This window comes from Dermacentor andersoni, chromosome 1 (genome assembly GCF_023375885.2).
Source record: "Dermacentor andersoni chromosome 1, qqDerAnde1_hic_scaffold, whole genome shotgun sequence".
Lineage (NCBI taxonomy): Eukaryota > Metazoa > Arthropoda > Arachnida > Ixodida > Ixodidae > Dermacentor > Dermacentor andersoni.
In genome coordinates this window covers 124,018,971-124,046,142 of record NC_092814.1, presented here as the reverse complement: position 1 = coordinate 124,046,142, position 27,172 = coordinate 124,018,971, and the positions used below count along the sequence as shown (strand labels likewise).

The following is a 27,172-nucleotide window of genomic DNA, read 5'->3' as shown; positions in this document are numbered from 1 at the left end:
TATTATTATTATTATTATTTCCTTGCGTGTTTCTTCAAAGTGTGGCGTGCGCTTCATTTCAAACGTTGCGTGACCGAGCGCATTGCATTCGTTGGCGAAAGGTGCGAGTGCAGGGTTTTTGTTATCGTGCAAGTTCACGCTGCGGCATCCGACGCGTTTGTCTCGTCGTGACGATAAATGCGGAACGCCCCGCGAAGAAACGTCGCGCTATGTTTGTTTACTCTCCGTAACGCAGACTCTGAGTGTCCGACGGGCAGCAAAATTAGTAGGTGGAATGTTTTCTAAATGATAATGTGGGGCAATGTTGTCTGATAACTGTGGTATATGAATACATGGTGTGGCACGGAATTGCAAATGATTCTATGAAAAGGATTCGCATAGGTTGCTATGCATACGACTGTGTGCTGGCCATAGTACTTTTCATCATTGAAACGTGTTTCATTAGGCCTATATATTTTATTAGGTCTTTTATATTGGCTACATTATCCCCACGATACGTAGATGGCGACGGTTACAACGAGCCCCATTTTCTTGACATGTGGGGCTTCTATAGAAGCTTCGCTACCAGTTTACATATACCTTGCCGTTGCCCTGATAATCTTGGAATGCCGGCTTGCCTTCACACCAGAAGGCGACAAAACCGGGCGCCACTGCAGCTGCTTCGTTGAAGTAATTTAAGTTGAACGACTCCCACGTCCCCCTTCTTTTCTTTGTTAATGCGAAAGTATTGTAAGCCCCATTACGCAAAATCCGGCGTTGTCGTCGGCGGCGTGACTGAAGGATGGTAGCAAAGAATGGCCGATGGCGCGACGAGTAGAAGCACGTCAAAAATGCTCGGATTGACGTCAGATTCGACGGGTATGTTTCGGTAAACGAAGTGGATTAATGGAATTGAAAAGAAAACTTGCTACATTTCGGTCTGGGTGGGAACCGAACACGGGTCGCCGGGGTGCGAGACGGGTACGCTTCCCCGACGCCACGATGGCTCCACGGCCACGGTTGACTGAAGTTGTGCCTAGTGCGTGCGTCATTGCACACGTCACGTCACTGTCTCCGTCACTGTCTCCCACGTGTCACTTGCTCTTCGGATTTCATCGGTGCTGTGTCTACTGCGATGCACTCTGAGACGTCTACCTCAGCGGCATCTGTGAAACGTGGTCGCCCACGGAAGCACGCCGCAGAGGACAAAGCAAGGGAACACAAGAAGGAACGCGAAAAAAGATACCACTCGTATTTGCAAAATATTAGCGTAGAAAGCTGATTGCATGCTGACACAACATACCAATCGCCTATTTGATATTCTGTTCATAAATAATTAGTTCTTTTTTGCTATCTCTCCCTTCCCCCCTCCCCTCTTTCTCTCTCTAATACCAATACCGTTCTTGTTCGGCCTTACAAGTAAATAGACTTGGACCCCGCAATCAGTTCCACGCGCAGATTGCTGCACTCATGGTCGATTCTTCCTTTATTGACAACCTTATTATATCTCTGTGTTGTTTCGCTATGCAATTTGCGTCTCACGTCACGCATACACGCTGGGAAATCTGTTCTACATCTTGTAGTTCTCTCACTGGGGGCTTTCTCTGCAGTGCGTAGGCGGCACATGGCGGCACGCGAAAGTAAGGCAAATAGCAATGGCTATCGCTTTATAACGTTTATTTGGCCACCCTTTTTCTTTCATGATTTTGCTTTCACTATTGCCTGGTGCTGCTCATTTCCTCAACGTTGTACGGGCATCTAAGGCTCTTTTAACGCAAACGTTTTGCTACGTTTACCCGCTTGTCGTCTCCCGGGCATTAATGCTATAGCATAGACCTCTATTGCCTCGTGGCTACAGCAAAGACTTGGACAAACAACCTAATACGACAACGAAGAACCTGAACCGGGTTCGTGGCAAATATCTCCTCGTAGTAAGGCGCATGGAGGAGGCCGCCAGTGTTTCCGGCGTCTTTCTTCATAGCATCGCTTGACAGCGCGCAATGCTGCGCAAACAGCGTTCCTTGCGCTTCCCGAGGGAGGACGGCATTCCTGTGAGGGAAGACACGTGTTTATCGTTCCCCACGAAAAAAAAAAAAGAAAAAGGAAGAAAATAGCGCGCCATGGGTGTCCCAATTTTATGCAAAGGACGGTAAAGATAAACGTTGAAAGAAAGCGTGACATCTTTGGCTCTGAGTGTGGCTGCGTGTTAAACTCGTATCGCTCAAGACGTTGACAGGTTTCACTTTTTTTTTGCGTAATTCAATGTTATCGAAGCTCTTATGATGGTGAAACAAGGCAGGTCCGACGTATGTTTTTTTTTTCCTTTTTTTGTGTGTGTGTTGCAGCAGTTTGTTTTCTGAACAACGTACATGATGACTTTCCTTCGCTGTTCTATCGCTCGTTTGCTGTCAAAGGCACTGAATGAAACTTTCACAACGCGTGCCTCGGAGTGTGCAAAAAGATTGCGAGCACGGTAGCAACACAAGTACACACCTCGTATTATGCTGATATCAATGTCTTTTTCATCCCTTCGCAAATTTTGATGATGCCTTTATTTTTATTTTTTTTTATTTTCTGTCTTTTTAATGGATAGCATGACACAGATAATGACTGGGTTGTCGGCATTGTACCCGGGTTCGTAACGTAGGCAGATACTGGAGGCAGCGTACTCAAAGGTGTCGCGGTGCTGATACTGATACGAATGCAGAGAATACGTCCCCGCAAGGGTTTTAATGCCACAGCATTTTATAGGATTTTATGGATCTGAACTCGGTCTTCAGCAATATGGAAGATATGTCCTCGGAGATCGCTCGGAAAGGCCAACGGTCTGCAATGAACGTAAATATGATAATGATGATGATTGTGATGTCTTGGGTTGAGCAGCAGGTGTGTTGAGAGCAGCATACCGTTGGGAAGGAGCAGCAGCGAAGTGCTGTGACATAGTGAGGCACGTGACTGAAGGAGCGGCAGCGGTTGCGCGGGGTACGGCGGCCGATTAGAATTGCATGGAGCTCTCCACCGCACTGTGCTGTATGCAAGTGCTTGCAACAAAGCAAGAGCCACGGTTCGCATTATTGTTATTATTGTTATTATTATTATTGTTGTTGTTGTTATCGCCACCATTCCTTATATATATGTATGCATATATATATTATATATATATATATATATATATATATATATATATATATATATATATATATATATATATATATATATATATATATATATACCTTTATTCATAAAAACAAGCGGTACAAAGTGCCAAGGCATTAGGAAAAATGTTGCTACAAAAGCAACTTGACTGGTCCTAATAACCAGAAGGTCCAAAAGCCAGCAGACAGCAAGGAGCGAGAAAAAAAAAAAGAAGAAAATGAAAGAAAGAGGAACAACGAAAATGGAGAAAGGAAAGAGTAATGGCATGTAGTACATAGATCTCACTTAAACAATTTGCTTCCCACATGAAACAACTCGGGAAAAACAAACAATATAGATATATAGATACACAAAACTCTTAAAAAGAAAAAAATTAGGTACATGGTTAAACCCAATTCTTGGGGCAATAGAAATTATACAGGTCTCTGCCAGAACAATTAGGTACATCGATGGAAGCAAATCTGAGATTATTCAGCAGAGTGGGGAGAGTGTAACAAGTCATTTGGTTACGATAGGTTGAACGCACATGCGGCACATGCCAGTATTCCAGGGACCTGGTGTTATAACATGGGATGTTGTGTTTTAATCTAGCCAGAGATGAAACAATGCTGAAGTTCTGTTTGGTTTCTTTTAGAAATCCAAGAGCAAGGCGGTAGTTAAACATATCACTGACTTTCCGGCGTCGAGGCTTCTATTACAGAGACTGCCAACATTCAGCACATAATGAACGGTATCGACGATGACGTCTTTCATCAAGAGAAGCACCTTAATGTAGGTCCATGAGTGCACTAGTAACTACAGAGAACACGAGCCCTAGTAAGGAGATATTGGCACGACGTGTTAAACCACAACCTGCGCAATGAGGGTTAGATTTCTTCTGATACTTTTACGCCAGTAGAGAAGTTGAACACACGTGTTCACGGCTGTTATTGCCCCGCAGACTTAGTTATTTAAAGACAGCGTCGCAAGACGTCGGCGCCAGCACTCCTACTGCTGCTGTGCTGATGTCACGAACGGCGAATCAGTACAATCAATTAATGAAATGAAGGCTGCCCATTATATTGGTTACAAACTACTCCCCGCACAACACTGGTAATTCGTAGGAACCAGAGCGCAATGGCATCTGGGAAGTACATAGTGTTACTATCAACAGCATTAAGGAGAAGAAATGAGACCGTATGCCATGAAACAACATCAAAACAAGCTCTTGAAATAAAACTGGAGTTTTCTGGAGTTTTTTTCCTAGCAGGCCTGTACTGGCGCACAGGTGCACAGAGACAGCAAACAGAACCATACTAACTTTATAACACATGTTCCTCAGCTAGTCAGCACTCTCGGTTCAGTTCAGCATTCTTTTTATAGAACAGCTCTTTGGCACCCGTTACTGTGTTTCGCGTAGGCGTCGTCCCTTGGCGTCCTCCCTTGGCGTAACCGAGTGAAAGAGCACAATGATAGATGAAAGAGCGAACGCGGAGCGCAGCGGGAGATAAAAGACGGCGATAGAGCAAAGAGAGTGCAAGGAGGATAGCGAAGGAGGAGGGTATGGCGAAACGTGAGAAGAAAAACGTAGTGGGGCGCAAGACGGACTCTGTGGCGACGACCGCTACGAGATGGCGCCAGCGTGGCACGCCGTCGTCTGTTCACCGATGACGCCATCGATAAGGCAGGCGGCGAGCGCGTTCACCTAACCATATATCGAAACAAAGCGCTGCATGAGCGGAGGTCTGTCTGCGGCGGCTGCTGTGAATCGCGCCCACGCACTGCCTCTCGCGATATCCCTATTAGCATGGCAGTCGCACCACACCGCTCCGTTTGCAATGTGCCGGATGAAATAGATTGTCCGCGCCAGCCAATATATCGTGAAATGAAAACACGTATAGAGCTGCGTTCCAGTTTCGCATTAGGGAGCACCATAAGTGATGTTGAATTTTCTTATTCGCATAAACACAAATGATACATGACTATGGTTAAGCAGGAAAAAGGTATCATGGGAAGATAGACATGAATTGGTCAACAGTGACGAACAAAGGGAGCCTCCACCCGGCACCACGATTGTAACAATGCAATGAGACTGTTCATGAATAACTATGTTTAGTGATATATAATTGCTCGTAACAAATTCGTTGGTTATACACATAATAATTAAGAAGATAAAGAAGAAGAGATCCCAGGCGCAAGCAGGATTGTCAACGTAGTGCGCGAGAGAGGCACGTGAACTAGTGCACTTCGCTGCCAACCTTTTGACTCTACAGCCTTCGAAAAATAAACCTCTTTTCAATTAGTGGAGGTTCCGTGTTTCAACAACGCCACCCTGGAACTCCGAACCGTACGCTACAGTCTACCATGGCAGCCGATGCGGCCCAGCAGGCGCCACCACAACCGGCCATCACTTGCTCCGGCACGCTTCGCCAAATAAACCTTGCGGTGTTCAGTGGCACGGACGACCATGATGTCTAGGACTGACTCTAGTCGTACGGGAGGGTAAGCGCGCACAACCGATGGGATGATGCCACAAAGCTGAGTAATCTAAGACCAGGTCCGCTTTCAAGGCGTCGTTCTTGGAACTCTTCGGCCACCCTGCGGCCCGGAAGTTGCGCGCAGAACAACGTTCGCGCATTCGGGCACAACACCCCGATGCAACGTTTACCAGCTACATCGTGGACGTCGTCGACCTCTGCCAGCGTGTCGAGGCTTCTATTACAGAGACTGCTAACATTCAACACATAATGAACGGTATAGACGATGGCGTCTTTCATAAGCTCATTGCGAAGTCCCGTCGCCCTGTGTCAGAAATTGTAACTCTGTATCATAGTCATGACGAATCGCGGAATCAACGAGCTCTGACACGGCGTCCTTACCAGCGCGACGAGCCACTCGCGGGGCTGGCAGTCGTCCCTGAACACTGATCGGTCTTCACGCAAATCAAAGCACCCCTGCGTGGCGAGGTGGCTTAACAGCTGTCGTTCGTGTCGGCCGTGAATCATTGGCGTACGCACAGTAACCAGCCTATCTGTTTTGCGTGCAGTGGCCCCGGCCACATCGACCGACACTGCTGTCGTCGCGATGCAACGGTTGCTGACGCTGAATCGACCCCATTCACGCTGTGACTCTTCCGATCCGTCATCGAGTATGCCCTGGTATGCCCCCGAATGGCCATTGTTGCGTACTCCAGGGTAGCATATTGTACTGCTGCCGAGTAGTAGCGACGCCTGCCTATCGACGCTCGACCGACGTTACTTATCGGATAGCGTGGCGTTGTCGGCGGGCTGCAGGCATCCGGTAGACCATGGCGACCAAGCAAGGGGGAGACGATTTCTAGTGCGAAACTTGCACGGTTGGTGCAAAATGAAGAGAAGAGAATGAAGTGTTCAAAAGTACATTTCGGAGCCCCTTAAATAGGCTCTCTACAATCGTGGGAGGGATCTTGCTTCCGTCGACGTCGCGTGACCGGCACAGAAAGCCTGCTGCAAGGAGGAGGCCGTCCCGCCTCCTGGAATTGTAGACGCTTGTCTGTCTCTTTTGCGCGTTGCTGTTTCGTGGAAGTTCTCCTGTAGACTTTCCCCGTTCGAGGAAAGGGTCCCTCTAAAGACACACACACACACACACGCACACAAAAGAGGCCTGTAAACACTGCGGGGCTTCCGCCAGACCGGCAGACACTCGAAATGGTCATGGCGAATTAGGAAGTCACGCTTCATTTCGACGAGGCAAGGTGTGTGAAGGTCGGGTGAGAGAAATTTCTTTCTGCACGTGGTGCGGGACGCCAACCGTAGCAGGAGCAGTCACGCCTCATTTCGACGAGGCATGGTGCGAGAAGGTCGGGTGAAATCCCTTTCTGCACGTGGTGCCAGACGCCAACCATAACAGTGTCTCCGGCGGGGGAGGAAGATCCCGACGCGTAGGGGCCAGCAGCCACTGTGCGAGGGATCGGCGTTTCAGCAGCAGAGTTCTCCTCAGAGGTGACGAACCCTTAGTTCGTAGCTGGTAGATTCCTGGGAGTTGTCATCAGTCCCCGTGGCCACTCTTGTGACTTTTCTTCCTGGTCCGGTCCGGTGAAATTGGTCTTGCAAGCAGGTCTCGCAACTTACCGTCTCCTGCGTGGGCAAATGCCGGACCCACAACCACAAAGCAGCGAGCACAAGGCCACCCTCCTCCAAGACACACCCGGCTTAAAAAAAAAAAAAAAAAACTCGCTACACCTTTCCCATTCCTTACGCGCGTCCTCCCCCCCCCCCCCCCCTGAACACTAAAAACAGCCATTTCTTGAAAGCGTTAAGACGTGGTTATTAAAATCAGCTAACAATCGGCTACACTTCGGGAAAAAACGTATGAACGCATGAGGCTTTCGTTACTCTAGGGGCAACGACTCAAACCGTCCGCATTACCGTTAAGCTTACCCTTCTTGTAGCGAATATCGAAGGTGTACTGTTGAAAAGCCAAGCTCCAGTGCAAAAGACGCCCGTTTTTCGTAGACATGGACTGCAGCCATGTGAGGGGACAGTGGTCAGTCTCTATGGTGAACATTGAACTAGCGATATAGCAAGCTAGCTTCTGCACCGCCCATACTACGCAGGCACATTCTTTTTCTCATGCACTGTATGCTCCCTCACGAACTGAAAGCTTTCTACTGGAGTACAGTACAGGGTGTTCGTTCTCGTCATCTCTCTTTTCACAGAGCACCACCTCCACACCCCTGTCGCTGGCATCACACTGAAGAATGAATGGCTTAGAGTAGTCGGGTGCGTTCAACACTGGCTGACTCGTTAGTGCGTTCTTCAGCATACTAAAAGCCTTTTCTTCTTCGTCATACCACTTTACCGTTCGTGGTTCTCTTTTTCTGAGAGCATCCGTTAAAGAACTCGCAATCTCGGAATACCGTGGGATATATCTTTGGTAATAACCTGCCAAGCCGAGGAATGATCTGATGTCCCGCTTGGTGCGTGGTTGCGGGAAGTTGTCTATTGCGGTCAGTTTAACCTCGGAAGGCCGACGATGACCTTGCCCTGTTACATGACCTAGATAAGCTACCTCCGCGCGCCCTAATTGGCATTTGGGAGCCTTAACAGTTAAGTTGGCCTCTCGTAGACGACACAGCACGATTCGCAGGTGTTGCATATGGTCCGCCCATGATGAAGAAAAGATTGCTATGTCATCGAGATAGGGAAGTGCAAAACCCTCCATTCCTCGTAGCACCTGGTCCATAAGGCTAGAGAAGCAATATGGCGCATTCTTCAATCCAGAGCTCAGGACTTTCGGACGAAAGGTTCCTATCGGGGAAATAAACGCCGCATGCCTGCTTGCCCTCTCGATCAACGGAACCTGCCAGTACCCTCTGACTAAATCGAGCGTAGAAATGAAATTAGCACTGCTCACTTTCTCAAGCCTTTCCTCGATATGTGGTATTGGATAAGTCTGGTCCTTCGTGATTAAATTGAGCCTACGGTAGTCGATACATGGCCGCGGCTCCTTTCCTGGGACCTCAACTAAGATAAGAGGCGAGGTATAATCACTCTCTCCTGGCTCGATTACACCTAGCTCTAACATCTTGTTTATTTCAGCGGCCATGACTTCACGTTGACGAGGCGAAACGCGACAAGCTTTCGAACGAACTGCGTCCGACGAGGTTAACTCGATATCGTGAATGATCGCAGTGGTCCTGCCCGGTGTGTCTGAAAATACATCTTTAAATTCAAACACGAGTGCCCTCAGTTCGGCCCTTCCATTGGGATTCAACTCCGCCTGCTCTATTAGCTTGTCAATGGTCTCGTGAATGTCTTTTGCCTCCGTCACTACTGTTAACTCCGGAAAGTCGACGGGCATCTGCTCAGTTTGGTAAAGGGACATGTTCACAATGGACTCCCTCTGCCGGCAGGGTTTAAGTAGATTGCTATGGTACACTTGTGGTGTCCTTCGTTTTCCCGGCACCGTGATTACGTAGTTTGTTTCGTATGCCACAACCGAAGGATCGTCTGCCCGACATTCCCAGGCTTCTCGAACAATGCGAACAGGGGAGTGAAGGCAACGTCCGTAAACGAGCTCTGAAGGTGAAAAATCTCTTGATTCGTGCGGTGCAGTTTGAAGCGCGAACATTGCTGCAGGCAAGCAACTCTCCTAATCGGCTTTGTGCTCGTAACAAAGGGCTCGCAAAAGCCGTTTCATGACTGAGTGGACTTTCTCGACCGCGTTGCAGTAAGTGCAGTAAGAATATGCCGATAGCCAGACTGCGTTGCAGGAAGTGGTCCCACTGTGTCTATTTTAAGCCTGCGAAATGGCTCCGTGATAATGGGAACTAGTCTCATTGGCGTTTTAGCCTTATCTCCGGGCTTGCCTATGCGTGGACATAGGTCGCAGCTTCTTACAGATGGTTCTACTTCTCGAAAGCAGCCGGGCCAGTAAAATTCCTGCAATAAGCGGTCCTTTGTTTTACGAATGCCCAGATGCCCTGTCCAAAAGCCCCCGTGAATCAGGTGCAGGAGCTGCTCACGATAGGGATGCGGCACCACTAGTTGGTCGAATTGCACTCCCTTTCGACTGGTGTACTTCCTATAGAGGACGCCTGCCCTCTTTGGGAACTTTACGTTCTGTTTGGCCACACCTTCTTTAGCGTCGGGCCTTAGGTTACGCAGGGTGGAATCTTTTTCCTGCTCAGCAATCAATGTGGCATGGCTTACATTCAATAACCTTTGTCTGCATTCTGCCTCGCGAGACATTTCAGGCTCTGCTGCTTTCCTGACCTCTTCATTAGCTAGTGTACTTTCCGCATTATCCCCTGTAGGGCTGTTCTGTTTGGTGCTGGTTGACGAATCCTCCGTCAAACCGGTTTCCTCTAGCACTGGACATTCGTACACTGCCATGGCCGCGAGCTCCCTTGACTTGGAACGAGTTAAGGCTTGTACTATCTCTTCACTAAACCGGATACCCCTGCGCCGCAGCAAATGCTCAGATTTGTTAGAAAACAAATATGGATACTGAGGCGGGAGATGTGCCGAGACGGCAGCTTCAGTGTCCAGTACTCCAAAAGGGCCTTCGATACAAATCTTGGCCACAGGGAGACAAACACTGGAGGTTTCCACGGCTTGCCTTATCCAAGCACATTCTCCCGTGAACTGGCCTTCCTCTACGTACGACGGATGCACCACGTCCATTGTGGCTGCCGAGTCGCGAAGCACTCTACACGGTTTGCCGTTTACCACGGGGTCTTGAAGGTATGGTTCTAACAGTTTCAGATTTTCCTCGTTACTAGTTAGTGACATCAACGCAAGTTTGGGATTTTTGCATCCCACGGAGATATGCCCTGTTTGCTGGCAGTTGTAGCAAACCATTGGTTTTTTGGCCTCGAAAGCTTTTTTTCTTTTGCCTTTCTGCCCTCTGTTGGGGTGACTCCTCCCTTCCCTTGCTGTTCTCGTCACTACGTTTCACCGAATCTGACCTTCCCTTTGATTTATACTGATTCGACTTTGACCATCGCTCTGGCTTGTCGGGTCTGTATTTAATCGCCTCCTTCTTGGGAGTTTCGTTGCCTTCGAACGCATGGCGGGTTACGCATTCCTCAGCGAGATCGGCCGCTCTCGTGATAGTGTCTACGCCTGGTCTATCCTGAACCCAATGCTTGATGTTTACTGGCAGCCGGCGGTAGAACTATTCTAAAGCAACGCACTGCATTGTCTTTTCGGCGTCGCCGAGTGCACCCTCATCTCTGAGCCATTCCTTCAGGTTTACCTCCAAGGTGTATGCAAAATCTGAGTATCACTCACTTTTGGTCTTCTCGACTTCTCTGAATTTTCGCCTGAATGCTTCTGCTGATAATCTATACTTTTTAAGCAGATTCGCTTTGACTTCATCGAAGTCCTCTGCTTCTTCTTTCCCCATGCGGGCAATGATATCAGCTACCTCACGTGGCAGTAACGTAAGCAAGCGTTGCGGCCACGTGTTTCTCGCGAATTTTGCCTTTTCACACGTGCGCTCAAACTGTACCAGAAAAAGACCTATGTCCCCTCCTACTGCGTAGGGTGCCATCAAGTCTGTCCTTCTGCGCTCGCTTTCACGTGCCTCTGGGCTAGGTCTTTCAGTATTTTTAGCTTTCAGGAGCTCAGTCTCTAGGCGCTTCATTTCGAGTGCGTCGCGTGCAACACGGTCGCGCTCTTCTTTTTCCTCTAGGCGCTTACGCTCTTATTCTTTATCTGCAATGCTCCCTAGGCACTCCTTCAGTTCATCGTCGTCTGCCCCGATCGCTTCGATTGCCTCTATGATCTCCGGCTTTCTCATTGATTCGACAATTTGGAGGTCGAACTCTCTCGCCAAGCTAAACAATTCCGGCTTCTTAAGTGCCTTCAAGTTCGTGCCTGCCCTTAGTGCTGCTAATTCTTCACTCTATAACAACCTTGACGTACTCAAAACTTCCGTCAACGGTTACTGTCAACTGCACTGTACTTTTACAAAAAATACGTAAAGCCAAGTGATATCTTAGTGAAGAAAAGCCGTACACTCCTGATATGCAGTAATGAATCCAGGCACCTTCCTTCCGAACGTTGTCACCAGGACAAAGTGGCTACGACCTCGTAGTTGTCGTCTAAGTTGGGGTCTCCAGGGTTCCGTATCCCAATCGCTGCCAGTCAGTTTGTTGCGTACTTAAGGGTAGCGTATCGTACTACTCCCGAGAGTAGCGACGCCTGCCTATTGAAGCTCGACCGAGAAGAGAAAAACTGACCGCCGCATTTCCTGAGGCAAGAACTGCGCTGCTGTCGAAACGCCAAGTACTCCCCCTTTTCTGTCGAGCGTCGTCGAACGCCGTCGTCGAAGAGCGGGCGAAAGGGCACAGCTGCTGCCGCGATAGCGCGCAAGGTGCTGCGTGAGTGGAGAAGGCATCCCCGAGACGCCACGTCACCCTCACTCTCGGAAGCCTGTTTTCCGTGCTTTCCTTGTCCGCGCAAGCTCTCGCCCGCATTCTATACTGCGCCCAGGTAAGGCCAAATCAAAACGGCGCCAAGCGTCGCAACGCGCTCGCTTGCCCGCCAGAGGTGGTGCCGTGCAACTTCATGCACAATAAAACTAGAATACAGTGATCAGACCCCTTCTGCGCCAGCCGCAACCACTACGAAATTGTTATACTTTTATAAAGTCAGTGTGCATACAATGGGCTCGCCCGCAACCTTCATCTTTCATGTTACCTGTATGCGCGCCATTCAGGGCAACGACCTCGATCTGTGGAACTTGTTTGCGCAAAGTTATTTTTATCAAGCGGGCTGTTTAATAGAAACCAAAGTTCTTCTTTTTTCATGGCATGCTAGCATTAGTGTAACCTCTTTCATGTGCCCTCTCGTCTTGCAACGGTAAAACGAAATGCTTTCGGCACAATGACATAGCGCTATACAACAGTTTAATTTTCTTTCATGACGCGTCTTCAGGTGCAGCAGTCTATCTACTTTAATTCCCAACTCACAGAAGCTTATACCATAGAAATGAAATACGTTGGGTGACTAAGTTAAGCTGGTCATGATGAGTGAAAAGAAAACTAAGTGGTGGTGCTTCCATCTCAGGGCATCTTTCAATAAGTATGCTTTCTATATATGCTGTTCCCGTGGCGATATTTCGCTTTTTTCATTTATATGTCATTAAATGCCGTTCATCATAACTCCCTACGTAGACGCGGAAGAATTTTTTTCAGCTTTCAGATGCAGTCTTGGTTAGTTTTTATGTTTATCGTTTCAAGCTTTGAACAGCGAACTCCGTCTTTGAGCTTGAACCAATCGCGTCGACTTCTGTCTTCTTGTGGGTGCGTGGTTTTTTTCTTTGTTTTTTGTCTCTCTGCCTTCCCATCACAAACGACTTGTTTATGTAGCAAACAGAAAGATAAATAACCTTCCCGTCTTCTACGCTGATATTACGAGAACCAAGACTAGTCTATTCAGGTGCGCCGTCCAACGGGCCCGGTGCCATTACGGCTCCGCTCGGCCTTCCGGTTTCCAGCTTTTCAGCTTGGTTTAAAATAAAGCTTGATACTCGTCGTGCGTACGCTCCTTTCTTCGATACAGATTGTGGCCTGCCACGTATATAACGTATAATGAGGCACTTGTGCTGTTTTCGAAATTTCTCTTTGTTTATTGCTTTGTCTGTATACTTGCAAAGCTAAATATATTATTACTTTTTTTTTCTATTGATCTAGTAAGCGGTGACACTCTGCCACTCTCTGAAATCACGAACGAACCTCCAGAGTTCTTGTTTACGTCTTATACTATCCTAAACACAGCAGCGAAACAAGATTCTCTTTCTTGCTCAAGAGAATGCGTGATGTCATTGAAATTGCGGCTATTTGATACTGTCCTTGTTGAAATGCCCAAACACGTATAGAGTTACACAGAGTTTCTTGAAACGTATTTTATTATGAACCCTGTTTTCAGTATAGGATTACACAGTGCAACTGCCCTAAGCAATTTTACCTTTGGTAAATATGTTACTTGCAACACTGGATGGGCATACTTTTCTTCGCCAAGGCAAGGAATATGGCCGATGGCTAAAAATTGCTGCTTCCGATCCTTGGAAGCGACAATATTTATTCTGTACGGGAACGACATTGTTGAAATGTTGAGTCTTGGGTCTGCTCCTGTGAAGAATACATATGCAGGGTGTCTGTTGAGCCACATGTAGGGACTCGGTGCGTTCCCAACTGGTCCTCACCTTTTATCTCGCTGTGTTCATTTCCGAATAGTTTCACAGTATGCTGTGCAAATTTTACCCTATGACATTGCTTCATCTTTTATTTCAATAAATTTTTATCGTTATTTTAACTACTATGCGGAAAGGGCTAGCCGTCAACATTATAAGGTGACTACATCGCTTTCTTTTATTTTAATTTCAATAAAACAAGTTGCAGTTTCGCCTGATAAGAGAACCATCGGTTGCAGAAGCTGCAGCTCCCTATGCCACTTTGAACTATGTCATTTATGTGCCGTTGAACCGGTACAGAAACGGACCACGTTTGTGACTCTGAGGCAGCTCTTAATAATCTCCACTCTGCTTTACGTCACAGAACATAGGAGTAGATGGTACACGTCATAAGAGAAGTTAACCATCAGGCTTTAAAGATAGGGCACGGCGTCATTTTTCAATGGCTCCCGAGTCATTGTGGCATCGTCGGCAACGATTTCCCTATCAAGGCTTCCTGGTCTGCCCACAAGGACGACCAGACACTTATAGATAACTTGGCGAGGACGGACGCTGCATTGAACCTTCGTCTTCATGCTCAGATAAAGACAATCTCAATAACAAAATGGGCCACTGACGCAGTGAAGTTTTCCGAGTGTCTCCAATTGCCGCCTGCCTTACCGGTACCCTTAGCTACGGCTGCAAGCGCCAGCTAGCCTCTCCTGCTGCGAAACAATACTGCTGTGCCGCGTATGGCTGGGAGTGGCGTCTTCTGCCGCATGATAATGCCCCATAGTTGGACTTGCGACTCCTGTAGGTGTGAGGAAACAATCGAGCTCCTGTTGTGTATCTGTCCTCCGTACGAGATACGACGCTTGTATTCCCGGACAAATTACAATCAGCTTAACTGCGGGATATAATCTGATTAGAAAATTCTGGGACCATGGCCACACCCGGCACTGACGTAAAACGCTATTCGCTCACTAGTGCAGTTCTTGATGTGCATCGACCTGAGAGACCAATTATAGTCATCAGGTACAACATCCGCCGTTTGCGCAGGGCTCACTCAGTCCTTCTTTTCCTCTATGTGTTCCCCCTTTTCCGTATCCTCTATGTAGGATCGCAAACCGGACGCCCGTCTGGCTGACTTCCCTACCTTTCCTCTCCTTGTTTTCTCTTTCTCTGATTATGTTGCTGTGGCAGCCATTACGTGTGCGTTAAATGTGAAACGCCCAAACAATACCAGAATACTAGCCACCATGACTGCATTAAATGGGTTTTATTTTGTGCAAGCCTAATGACGCTCGTCTGCTGATTCGTCACCACCTACTCAAGCAGCATTCAGACCATCGCGTCGCAAATCGAATGTTCCCGTTCCGTATTAGTGGTCGAGGCTTGCCTCGTGGCGTTAGAGTACAACTACTCAAGCTAAGGGTTGGCTGTGTGAACATGTGCGAACGTTTATACAGGCAAGGACGTGTGGCCAGTCCATCCTGTACGTCTTGCGGTTGCTGTGAGACGCTTCAGCACCTGATATTGGAGTGTGCCGCTTTCAGTGCGCAGCGCATGTCGCTGGTGAGGGACTGTCACATCCTTGGCCTTCGGTGTACGACGCTCGACGAATGTTTGTACCCCAGTGTTTTTGTGTCTCGACGTGTTCAGGCTTATCACGCTGTCCTTACTCTTCTAGGATTAACTAACAGGTTCACGTTTGTAGCTCAGACACTATTTCTTCTATTTAACATTCTTTAGTAGCGTGACCTGCAGTGACTGGCCCTACTGCGTATGACCTGTACTCTGTTTGTTCTGCTTAATTCTTTGAAGTTTGTCCCCCCATCTTGCTCTTCCTTTAATCTTCTATCCCCTTCTTCCTACCTTCCATTTGTATGTTTCTGTCACCTCCTTTCTGAAGAGTAAGCAGGCGCTGTGGCCCTACCGGTGTCAGTTGCCAGCCTGCTCCTCGCTTTCCCTTTCCTGTCAAATGTATACATGTTTCCAAACAAATAATAATAATAATAATAATAATAATAATAATAATAATAATACTTGTATATTTAAAGCTTTAACTGACTTTATTGCGGCGAAAGGTACAACGTATGAGCGCAGTTTTGCAGCATTAAAAAGAAAGAAACTAAAGCGAACAGATAGCAAAAAAAATCGAATTTTTACGATAAAGATGTGGTCTTTGGATCTGTTCCTGATATCAAGATTAACTGGTGCCCTCAGACGAACAATGTTCTGGCTGCCAGCCAGCGGCCATCAACATATATCAACTTGCTTCGTTCGAATGCTATAGATAGGCGTTCTTAACTTGTGGTCCGTTGTCTTCTTTTTGCGCAGAGCCTCCAGTCATCTCGCACTACGAGTTCCGCAAGGACATGCAGGTTGGCATGCGCATCAAGGTGTTCTGCACTGTGGTCCAAGGTGACCCTCCGTTTCTGTTCACGTGGCTCAAAGACGGCGTGCCGGTAGTGGAAAACGGTGCGCCCAGCTCACAGGCGGCAATCAACGTGCACAACGAGCGTGATTACAGCATGCTGTCCACCGACAGCCTGCAGCTCGAGCACTCGGGCAACTACACGTGCGTGGTGAAGAACCAGGCGGCAACCACTGCCTACTCTGCGGTGCTTCGTGTGAATGGTACGTGATGCGGTGTACCGTTGCGCTGTTGTTCCGCTAGAATTACACGTATCACGAAATTTTACTGATATATGTGTGTGTGTGTGCGCGTGTGACCAAGAGAATAAGATAAACCGAAGCGCTAGATCTTGTTGATCATGACCTAGAATTACACGTATCGCGAAATTTTAGTGATATATATATATGTATATATATATATATATATATATATATATATATATATATATATATATATATATATATATATATATATATGTGTGTGTGTGTGTGTGTGTGTGTGTGTGTGTGTGTGTGTGTGTGTGTGTGTGTGACCAAGAGAATAAGATAAACCGAAGCGCTAGATCTTGTTGATCATGACCTTATAAAGCCAACGTACAGTGAAGTCAAAGAAAGCATCGGAGAAATTAGCTGTCGTTGAAATTGGAATGCATAAAATAATGAACAAAAAGGGAAATGAAAGTGAATGGAAAGGTAAGCTGTCGCTAGTGGGAACCGAACCCACAACCTCCGAATTACGCGTGCGTTGCATTACCAATTGTGCTACGGCGACGGCTATCAATCCGTCCACTCTGTTGGGTATTTATATTTGCTAGATCTAACACACACACACACACACACACGCACACGCACACGCACACGCACACGCACACGCACACGCACACACACACGCACACGCACGCACACGCACACGCACACACACACACACAGATCTTGTGCGTGCGTGCGTGCGTGTGCTTTTGCGGATGCTCTACCGCAGGCGTGGCCTATAGCGGTTGGGCAGCCGCCTGGTATGCGGAAGGTAACGAGTTCAAATCCCGGTCCTGTTGGAAACCCAACGGTCTCTAGGCGCCTCTTCTCCAACCACGGATGGTTTTGTGGAACAGGATCCGCCGCGACTGTGGGAGGCAAGTGCTGCCGCCGGGTACCTACTGGTAAAATAGGTACAGGCACGCTCCCGGCCTGGTGCTCAGCCAGTATGAGACCTCAACGCTTGGAAAGGGGTGTTTGTCCGCAACCCGAAGACGTCCCCACCTCAATAGGTGCATTTGGGGCGCCATATGGGAAATGACCGCAATGGGAGCAGCCCAAACCTCCTTTTTCTTTCTTTTTTTCTTCTTTTTTTCTTCTTTTTTTTAGCGTATCACCAGTGAGTGCCCGGTGGCGGTTGAAATAGAACTGACAACCTCCCACAGCCGACACGGGTGCTCTGCCACTAGGCCATGCCTACAATTTACGCCATCACGCGCGGCAAGAGAATATTCTATAGGATATTCCGCAGGGTTTGGTCCTCGGAACGCTGCGGTTTCTTACTTATGTAAACGACATTGCCAATGACATTGATGATTCTGTTAAAGTGAAGTTGTTCGCTGACGACTGTGTTTTATATTGTGCTGGGAAATCGGCATCCTGTCAATCAGTTCTAAACACGAACTTATGTAAACTCGCGGACTGGTGCAAAAAAAAAAAAAAAAACGAGTGAGGATTAACTTTTCTGAGAGTGTATCTATGTCCATTTTACGCGATCAAGGAGACAGAGACAGCACCCGTTCCTGAGCCAGCTGTTCCATTCTTTCACCTCCTCTTCTCCCTCCCGAAAAGCCACCGTTATTCCGCCTCACACTGACGCCGCCGTGGTTGCTCAGTGGCTATGGTGTTGGACTGCTGAACACGAGGTCGCGGGATGGAATCCCGGCCACGGCGGCCGCATTTCGATGGGGGCGAAATGCGAAAACACTCGTGTACTTAGATTTAGGTGCACGTTAAAGAACCCCAGGCGGTCGAAATTTCCGGAGTCGTCCACTACGGCGTGCCTCGTAATCAGAAAGTGGTTTTGGCACATAAAACCCCATAATTCTTTTTCCGCATGACACTCGGCCATGCTACGCACCTGGCAAACAATAAAGAAACGACAGTTCAGTCCAATGGGCGTAATCTTTTCTATAGGCACGACATGTGCACCGCGAAGTTATTTCTTTGCCGCCGGTGGTGTGCAACGCTTGGATCCGAGGTGATAACGCGCCATGTATTATCTCCTACGCGCTTGGTAATGGTGAAAGGCCCCTCGATCTTTGCGAGTAGCTTCTTGCCCGGACAGTTGCCGCCTCTTCTCACCCACACCTCGTCGCCGATGGTGTACGCAGGGGCAGGTCGACGGCGATGGTCGTAATAGCGCTTCATTTTTTTTTTTTGTCTCTGTGTGCTTGCGTGGCTTTTTCCTTCGCCACAGCTCTGACCTTCTGGCAAGCGACTGTGGGACTGTCAGAGCGTGTAACGCTAACGGGAGCATCTAGCCTGAGGACCGCTTTCAGCTGAGGTAGCTTCCCATATACGATTTCATACGGCCTCACACCAGTAGATGTCTGCAGCGATGTGTTAACGGAATAGCCAGCTGCCGGAAGGTGGACGTCCCAATCGGCCTCTCCTTTCTGTTGTACTTTTATGTATGGAGCGAGTCTTGTCTGAAGGCTCGGGTTTGTTCACTCAGTAAGGCCGTTTGCCTGGGGATGAAACGCCGATGTGTAATGATGTAACCTCCGCCATGGAAAGGTACTTTTGTAGTTCCAGGCTGTGAAATGTTGTAGCACGATCTGATATCAATTTCTTTAGCAAGCCATGCCTCCATTCAAACCTGTGATTCAGAAAATCGACTGAGTAAGCGGATGCCAGGGATGGTGCGGCTGCCACATTCACGTACTTGGATAGATAGTCCACAGCTACAATGATGTAGCGGTTTCCAGCAGTGGTGGTGGATATCGGCCCTATGTAGTCGATGACAACCGTATGAAAGATGGCTTCGGGTATCTCAACAGGAGTTAACAATCGAGGCTCGCACCCCGGCAGTCGCTTAAACTTTTGACACACTTCGCAGCTGGGGACATAAGAGCGCACATTGCTTTGTACCTTCGGCCACCAGAAGCGTTCTTGTAGCTTGCGGAACGTGGCTCGTTGGCCGATGTGCCGTCCTTCAGGGTTATCATGAATGGCTCGCAGTGTTTCTGTGCGAAAGCATTTTGGAACCGCCCGGAAGTAACGTTCTTCCGAGCAGTCCTTCTGCCACTGACGATGGTAGAGCACACCATTGCGCAATAAAAATGTCGAGTTTGTTTTTGTGTCAATTATAGAGGTAATAATTGTCGCAAAGTCTTTGCCTTCTTGTTGCGCTTTGGGCAAGTCTACTTGGACAAAAGAAGATGTGATTTTGGCCTGTTTCGTTCCAAGCATTCGAGGAGGTTGCGTGATAAGGCATCGGCGATGTTATTCAAGACCTCGGCACGTTGTCGCACGTTGAAATCATATTCTCGAAGCGTGATAATCCACCGGACAAATTTGTGCTTTAGCTGTTGCTCGGAAAATATCCACCTTAACCCAGAAGTATCATTCACCACGGTGAATCTGCGACCGAACAGACAGTGTCGGAATGTGTCATCCACGTTCCACACCACTGCCAGACATTCCAGCTCATTGAAGTGATAGTGGCGCTCGGTGTCAGAGAGTTTTCGGCTGGCATAAGCAACGATGTGTTCGACGCCACCTGGATCGCGTTGCACAAGTACTGCCCCTAGACCGACTTTGCTAGCATCGGTAGACACTTCAGAAATCCAGTCATCATTGAAGTGGCTTAATACTGGACAGACAGCGAGCTTTTACGTTATCGTTCGGAAAGCGTTTTCTTGCGCGGCGCCCAACTCAAACAGCACGTCCTTTTTAGGAAGGTCGCTCAGGGGAGCTGCGATCGAAGCGGAATGTGGAATAAACCTCCGCAAATACGAAGCCACACCCACAAATGACTGAACCTATTTCAAGCAGGTTGGTGTAGGATATTCCGACACTGCCACTATGCGCTCCGAGAGTGGCTGAATGCCGTCAGGGGAAATGTTATGTCCAAGGTACGCTATCTTAGACAGACCGCACTGGCACTTCTCGTGGTTTAAGCGAAACCCCGGCTCATAAAGTCTGTACAGCACTTGATCCAATTTTCGAAGGTGTTCGTCCTCGGTGGTGCCAACAACCAGGATGTCATCTAAGTAAATCACACATGCTTGATTCTTCAGAGAGCCTAGGACTGGATTCATGGCGCGCTGAAATGTACTAGGGGCCGCTCGCAGCCCAAACGGCATGCAATTGGATTCATACAAGACCGACGGAGTGCGAAAGGCTGTCTTGCACTCGCCTTCTTCAGCGAGGTTGATCTGCCAATACCCTGCGCGCAAGTCGAGCGACGAAAAGAACCTGTAGTGACGGACTGTGTCAATAGCGTCGTCAATGCGGGGTAAGGGGTACAAGTCGGGCGTCGTACACTTGTTGAGCTGCCTGTAGTCCACGCAGAAACGCAAGAACCCGCTTTTCTTCCGCAAGAGCACGACGGGCGCTGCCTACGGACTTGATGAATGCATAGTTATGCCCACGGCAAGCATTTCGCGCACTTGATCGGCGATCACGGTACGCTCCCTCTCTGCGTATCTTCTCAATGGGACGCATATCGGAGGATGGTTCCCCGTAAATATTCGATGCAGAAGCATCTTAATGCCCGGGAGATCTGCGGTAGTGTCAGCGAACACCACTTGATGGCGAGTCAGTATCGAACTTAAGCGACCTAAGCGGCTCACCTGTCGGCGTTGGCAGTGGCGTCGAAGTAGTCTCAGTTGACGCAGGCCGGATCTGTACATGGCCGTGATCGTTGGTGATTTGCAGGTCGTCGGACAGTAGAAAATCTGTTCCGAGAATCACGTTGGCAGGCAGGCCCTCGAAGACGGGAATGGCTGACAGAAACTTTGTCCCTGCTGTTGTCCGGACATAAACGTCAAGCATGCCCACTTGCATCCCACTACTTCCTAGCCCGTGGATTGGGGACCGCGTCGACGATGAAATGGTGTTGGGAGCATGACGCTGCTGTTGTGCCGTCCGTTCGGCGCCGGTATCAGTCAGGGCTGACATGTCGCATATTCCTTCGACATGCACTGACTGGTGACAGTGGAGTTGGGAAGGTTTAGTATTGAATTCGGGACTGCTGCGATTGGCGGCATTCCTTGGCGTGGTGTCCAAGACATCCGCAAGCAAAGAAGCCCCGGCACGCTGAGATGTGTGGGGACTCTCTGGCCTGCGGCGCGCCGAAAGTGAGACGGCGTTGAGTACACTGCTGCAGTTCCGCGGCGTTGTGAGCGAATACCAGAGGTGAGATTTCAGGAGACATGACAGGATGGCAGCATGAGTAGAGTCGCACAGTCCTTCGACCACGTGCTGACGCGCAGCTGGAGACAGCCATGTGAGGCCACAGCCGTCGAGGAGTCGGAGCTTATCGTAGACGTAGTTGGTGACATCTGCGGTGGGAGCTCGTCGGCGCGACTGCATACGCATGAACTGGTCATCGTATGTGAACGAAAGCGGGCTGAAGGCACGCACTAAAACTACACTTCATTCGGTCCAAGTTTGGTGATTACCGCCAACGTATCGATACCATGCCTTTTCGGAATCGCGAAGTCTACTCACTGTAATCCACATTTTAACGTCGTCAGGCCAAGAGTGCCGACGGGCCAGGGAATTGATGGTTTGTAGCCAGAGGATCGCATTATCCGGAAACCCCCGATACTCTGGAATTTCTGCGAGCGGTGGCGGAGGCAGTGCGGTGCGCGTTATGGCTGTGGCTACGGAGTTGGCGTCTTCGAAGTACTTCGTCATGGCAGCGATTGCATATGTGAATACGGCGAGGTCGCTAGAAGCCACATTCGCGGAAGGAGCGTTGACCTCTGGTGGCGATGCTGAGGTCGCTTGCGGTACGGTACGGAAAACAGAGCGCAAGGGAGCGTGTGCGGTGTCCCTCGGCGCCGAGGCAGTTCCCATATCAATGGCAGTTAAGTCGTTGACCTGAGCTGTGTTGACGGTCAGACAGCGTGCTGGCTTTGACTGGAGCGGTATTGAGCTCGGTTGCCGACGCCAGTGTAGCATAAGCAGCGGGACGCGGAAGTGTGCGTCCGCTTCGCACCACAGTGTCCAACTGCAGGTCGTCCAGCAGAGGTTCGTTGTGCGGCTGCGCCATTGTAACGCGATCAACGAGACAGCGACAGCACCCGTTACTGGGCCAACTGTTTATTTCTCTTTCACCTCCTCTCCCTCCTCCCGAAAAGCTGCCGAGCCTCGGTGCCCTTCTTCCACCTCAAAGTCCATTACAACTAAAAAAAAAAAAAAGAACATGTGGTTCATACTTATAGCATCGACAATCAGCCCCTGGAAAGTGTAAACGCAGTGAAAGATTTGGCTGTCATAATCATCAGTAAACTTTCCTGGAGTGCCCACATCGGTTACGTCTGCACTGAAGCATTCAATAAGCTTTGTTTTCTTCGAAGAAAGTTAAAATCCTCTCCGTCCAATATCAAGCTGCAAGCGCATCGTTCCTTGGTTCGCCCAGTGCTCGAGTACACTGGACTAGTTTGGGAGCCTTCCATTATTACCAATATTACGAAGTTTGATCGCATCCAGCGCTTGGCCGCTCACTTTATTTTATCAAATTATAAATCTATATCATAGGTAACCAGCTTGTTGAAGAGACTGGGGCTGCAATCGCTACAGTTTCGCCAAATAATTGCCAGATTAGGGTTTATTTACTTCCTGTACCACAGCAATAAGGTTAAAATTATTAGCTACCCGCGTACACGAGGTGTTCAAGGGCTAATCACTCACAAGTTGTACGCCAATACTTCGCACGAACGAAGCTGCTCTAGCACTCTTCTTTTCCTCGTTCAGTCAGCGATTGGAGCTCTTCGTCCAGCATTGCTGTAGGGTGTACTACTGTTGATGGCTTTTGAACATTGTCTACTCATGCCTTAACCCTCCCATGCTTGAGCCGCTCTTGCTGCCTGCACTATAGTAAATAAATAAATAAACAAATAAATAAATAAATAGGTCCGGGTGTTGTCTATTGAAGTAATATGCAGGTGGCATACGCTTGAAAGGGAAGATTTCTTTCTAACATTTCGCCCATGGCACGGCCTTCATAGGAGTAAATGATGAAGTTACAATGAAGCCGCTTTTATGGGACCAGACGTAGCATCTATCAATACGGTAGCTCATTCAATCAAAACAATGGATCGTGGCATTGCAGTGACAGTGAGCAAAGATGATTGCGTTAACGGGAAAACATGTAATATGGAAGGCGTTTACAATCGTAATTTCGGTAGCAACACGTGGTAGACACTATATATGGTTGACCCGACACACAACAGCTCTCGAGGAAAAAGGAGGAGACAAGAAAAGATAAATAAATATAAAGGTGGTGGCAAAACCTAAAGGAAAAGTTGCAACAAGCACTATCACAGAACCATGACAAAACTCGTGTCGTTACAATGCAAGACAGGTGGCGTTCGCAACGTTTGCGTTGACGGATGAACTAATGGTATCATATTTGTGGATTAAGAAATATTCTCTGACTTTCCTGTTGTGATGGGCTAATATTAAAATAAATTCTTAGGTTTTATGAGCCCAAATCACGATCTCATTGTTAGACACGCCGTAGTGTGAGATTCCGGACTCATTTGGACCTCCTGAAGATCTTTAAAGTGTGCCCAATGCGTAGTACACAGGCGTTTTTTTGCAATCCACCCCCATCTAAAATGCACAAGCCGCACCCGGGACTTGACCCCGCGACCTCGTGCTTAGCAGCGGAGCGCAATCACTAAGCCACCACGGCGGTTTCGTCATGGGTTTTAAGCCAGACTGGGGAGGTCGCCTTAATTTTGTAAAAACTGGGACCAGGCACACTAACTTGTTTGGACAATGGTAGATAGGAAGGTTTATGGCATGTGCAAGATGTTCATTGAAACGAATAAAAAAATACATTCTGAGGATTTACGTACCAAAACTAGCATATGATAATGAGGCACGCCGTAGTAGGGACTCCGGTTAAATTCTGAACCCCTGGGATTATTTAACGTGCACCTAATGCATCGTACGCGAGCGTTTTATGCATTTCGTCCCCCATCGAAATGCGGCCGTCGGGCCAGGATTTGATTGCGCAACCTCAGGCTTAGCAGGGCAACACCAAAGAAAATTGTGGGATACACTTTGTTAAAGTCAGCAACGGAAGAAATTAACAATTAATTAGGGTGTCAAATTTGAAAAAAAGAAGTCGTCAATGAACAGCTTGTAATAATATGGTTAGCGCTCGCCGCCGTCAAGAAATTTGTTTTCTAATAGCCCGAGGAGGAAGAGGAGGAGGAGGAGGAGGAGGAGGAGGAGGAGGAAAGAAAGAGAGAAGGCAGGTATATTAACCATAAATACGTCTGGTTGGCTACCGTACTCTGGGGGCCGGGACAGAGGGAATGTAAAGATTAAATAGAGAGAAGGGAGGGGTGGGTGAGGAAAGACGTGGTGAGCTCGCGCGCGCACGTGTATGGCCTGAGTAGTGCGATGAATATACGCGTATTTGTATACTATGGGTCGATTCTGCTTCCCATAGATGTACCGCTCATTTGAATATAGTGCATCTCCGTTAAAGTAATTCAGTTCTAGAACTATAGCTTTACTAACGTATCGAAAGCAAATGAGTCGACTGGTTCTATCGACATCGCAGTTGTTATAGGCGTAAAGAACTGCCTCAATGTCACCTGAGTAAGGAATATTAGCACAGAGTGACGTAACATCTAAACTAATCAGAAACGAATGACTAGAACGTCCCGTGGAAGGACGTTTGCTGCCCATATTAAGTGATTGCACTAGTGTCCAGTGTGCTCCGAGATATTTACTGCGGCCAGTACGCATGGACAAAGTAGCAAAGGTACAGATTCGGCATTACGTAAGTTGAAGGATAAACAGGATGAAGTCTATTTTATCCAGTGGAAGCATCATACAAATCGAACCCAGTTGTCTCTGTACTTCGCCTGACAAAGGCTACCATCAGTCACGTCATCCCGGCTCTAGTGGAAAGCGGCCAGCCCTTTTTTTTGTTTGCTTGTTTGGTCGTGAAACATAGTCGCATCGCGAATTGCACCTTATAACCTATGTTAGTCAGCCACGCGAACATTAAGAAAGGCAGTCACCATGGGTAGATGTATACATTTATGAGCCACTTAATTAACGTAACTACTTATAGAAACAAAACACAGGCAATACTATGCGGTTCAATGCAGCGGCTATACTAGGCTACACTGTTACATAAAACACTTTCAAGAAGCTTGCGTTTCGAGATATGAGTCTCCGAATGAACGACTGAAGTAACACAAATGTTCTTTTTTTTTCTAATTTTTTTCAACAGCTTTCATACATCAGGACGAGATAACGGGGTATTCCCGGTTTTATATGTGCCCAAATGCAGCGCGCACTATCGACTATATGTACAAGGGCTCCTTATGACTTATCAGTAAGTCATTAATGAACCCGCACTCCGTTTCGGAGAGAACCCGTCTCGTATTGCGCTAACCGCGCAGCCCGAGTGCGTGCTTGTGCGAGCGTCGAGCGGCGTCGTTCGCCGTATACCTCTGCCGCCGTGACAAGACGGCCTGAGGCAATGTGGTCTGCCCGCAGGCAGACTGAACGAAGGCGCGCGGACACCGCGCCGAGACGAAAGTCGACACGCGTTCTCTCTCGCGTGACGTTGAGGAGCTCGAAGGAAAGGAGCCGCCGTCCCAGGAGCCCCCGAAACGCCGTCGCTCTTTCTCCTATACGCCACCGAGCGCGACAGCCTGCGATGATGGCAGCTGCATAAACACAGGCAGAAACGCGCTCGGGATGAAGACAAGGTGGCGTCCGAGAAAGCGCTCAAGTAGGCCTCCCCCCTCCCGCCCAGCGGCAGCCAGGGCTCATAAACCTTTCTGTCGCCAGCGACGCTGACGTGCGGCATGACTGACGACGAAGGCTAGCCTCTTGAAGCACGAGTCGATGTAGCGTGCGCTCGGGCGCTGAGATCGTAGAAGGGAAAGCAGGCGCATGCGAGACAAAAATATGAAACGCGGTGCCTAACGGGACGGGACGTTCACGGCATTTGCGCGCCCCAAATGACACCGCGATTTTCCAGGGAGAGCGTCGGAAGAAAGTACAAGCGGAAAATGGAAGGGAATTGAGCGCCTGTCGCGTTCGTTTAACAGTTCAGTTATTGTGGAAGCATCGCGAGGCAAGAAAATGTTAGGCCCTGCATTTCGCACCTACGGAGAAAGCAAAGAAATAAAAAGAAATAAAAAAGGGGAAAATCTCAATACATTTAGGCTCCAGAACTTGCGTTCGATAATTCTTTCCCGGGTTAGGGCTTTCAGCCGTGGTATACATTTAAGAAGCAAATCGTGAGAACGGGACTCGTTTCACTTAAACTTCTCGGTTAACCAACCTCACATTGGGGTTTATCCAATGTCTGTAACGCGTGAGTTACTGTTGTTGTGAAGTACCGCGTAACGCCCTTCTCGTATGGCATCGCTACATTTGTGACAGCTCGTCCGCATGCTTTGAGGCCGCCGTGCTGCGACTTTATAAGAAAATATACCCCGCGATGAGCACATAAATGAGAAGGTGCAGGCGGGGCCAAGGATTAAAAGGCTCAGGAGCGGCCTACAGCAGCCATTTCGGCCAGAGCCGGAGAGAAACGCCCCCCCCCCCCCCCCCCCCCCCCCGCGCGCTCACAACCACAGACGGCGCATGCCTCTGACGACGCAGCTTGCGGGCAGGTTCCCCAGCGAGCATTCCGGATGCCGTCGGATTAAGTTAATGACCCTGGGGCAGCTCCGGTTCCGTTCCAGAACCAGGTCGCTCTCTTGCTTTCTTTAACGGCGCACCACGC

The 27,172-nt window shown here is 48.5% G+C and overlaps 1 protein-coding gene across 1 annotated transcript in view; it reads left to right on the top strand.

Moving 5' to 3' along the window:
* LOC126545824 (cell adhesion molecule Dscam1-like) overlaps positions 1-27,172 on the top strand; it is a 710,777-nt gene that overhangs the window by 415,365 nt on the left and 268,240 nt on the right. Inside the window, exon 4 of the mRNA XM_055061988.2 lies at positions 16,117-16,416. Within this exon, the coding sequence (XP_054917963.2) occupies positions 16,117-16,416 (300 nt within the window). The remainder of the gene's footprint in view (positions 1-16,116; positions 16,417-27,172) is intronic.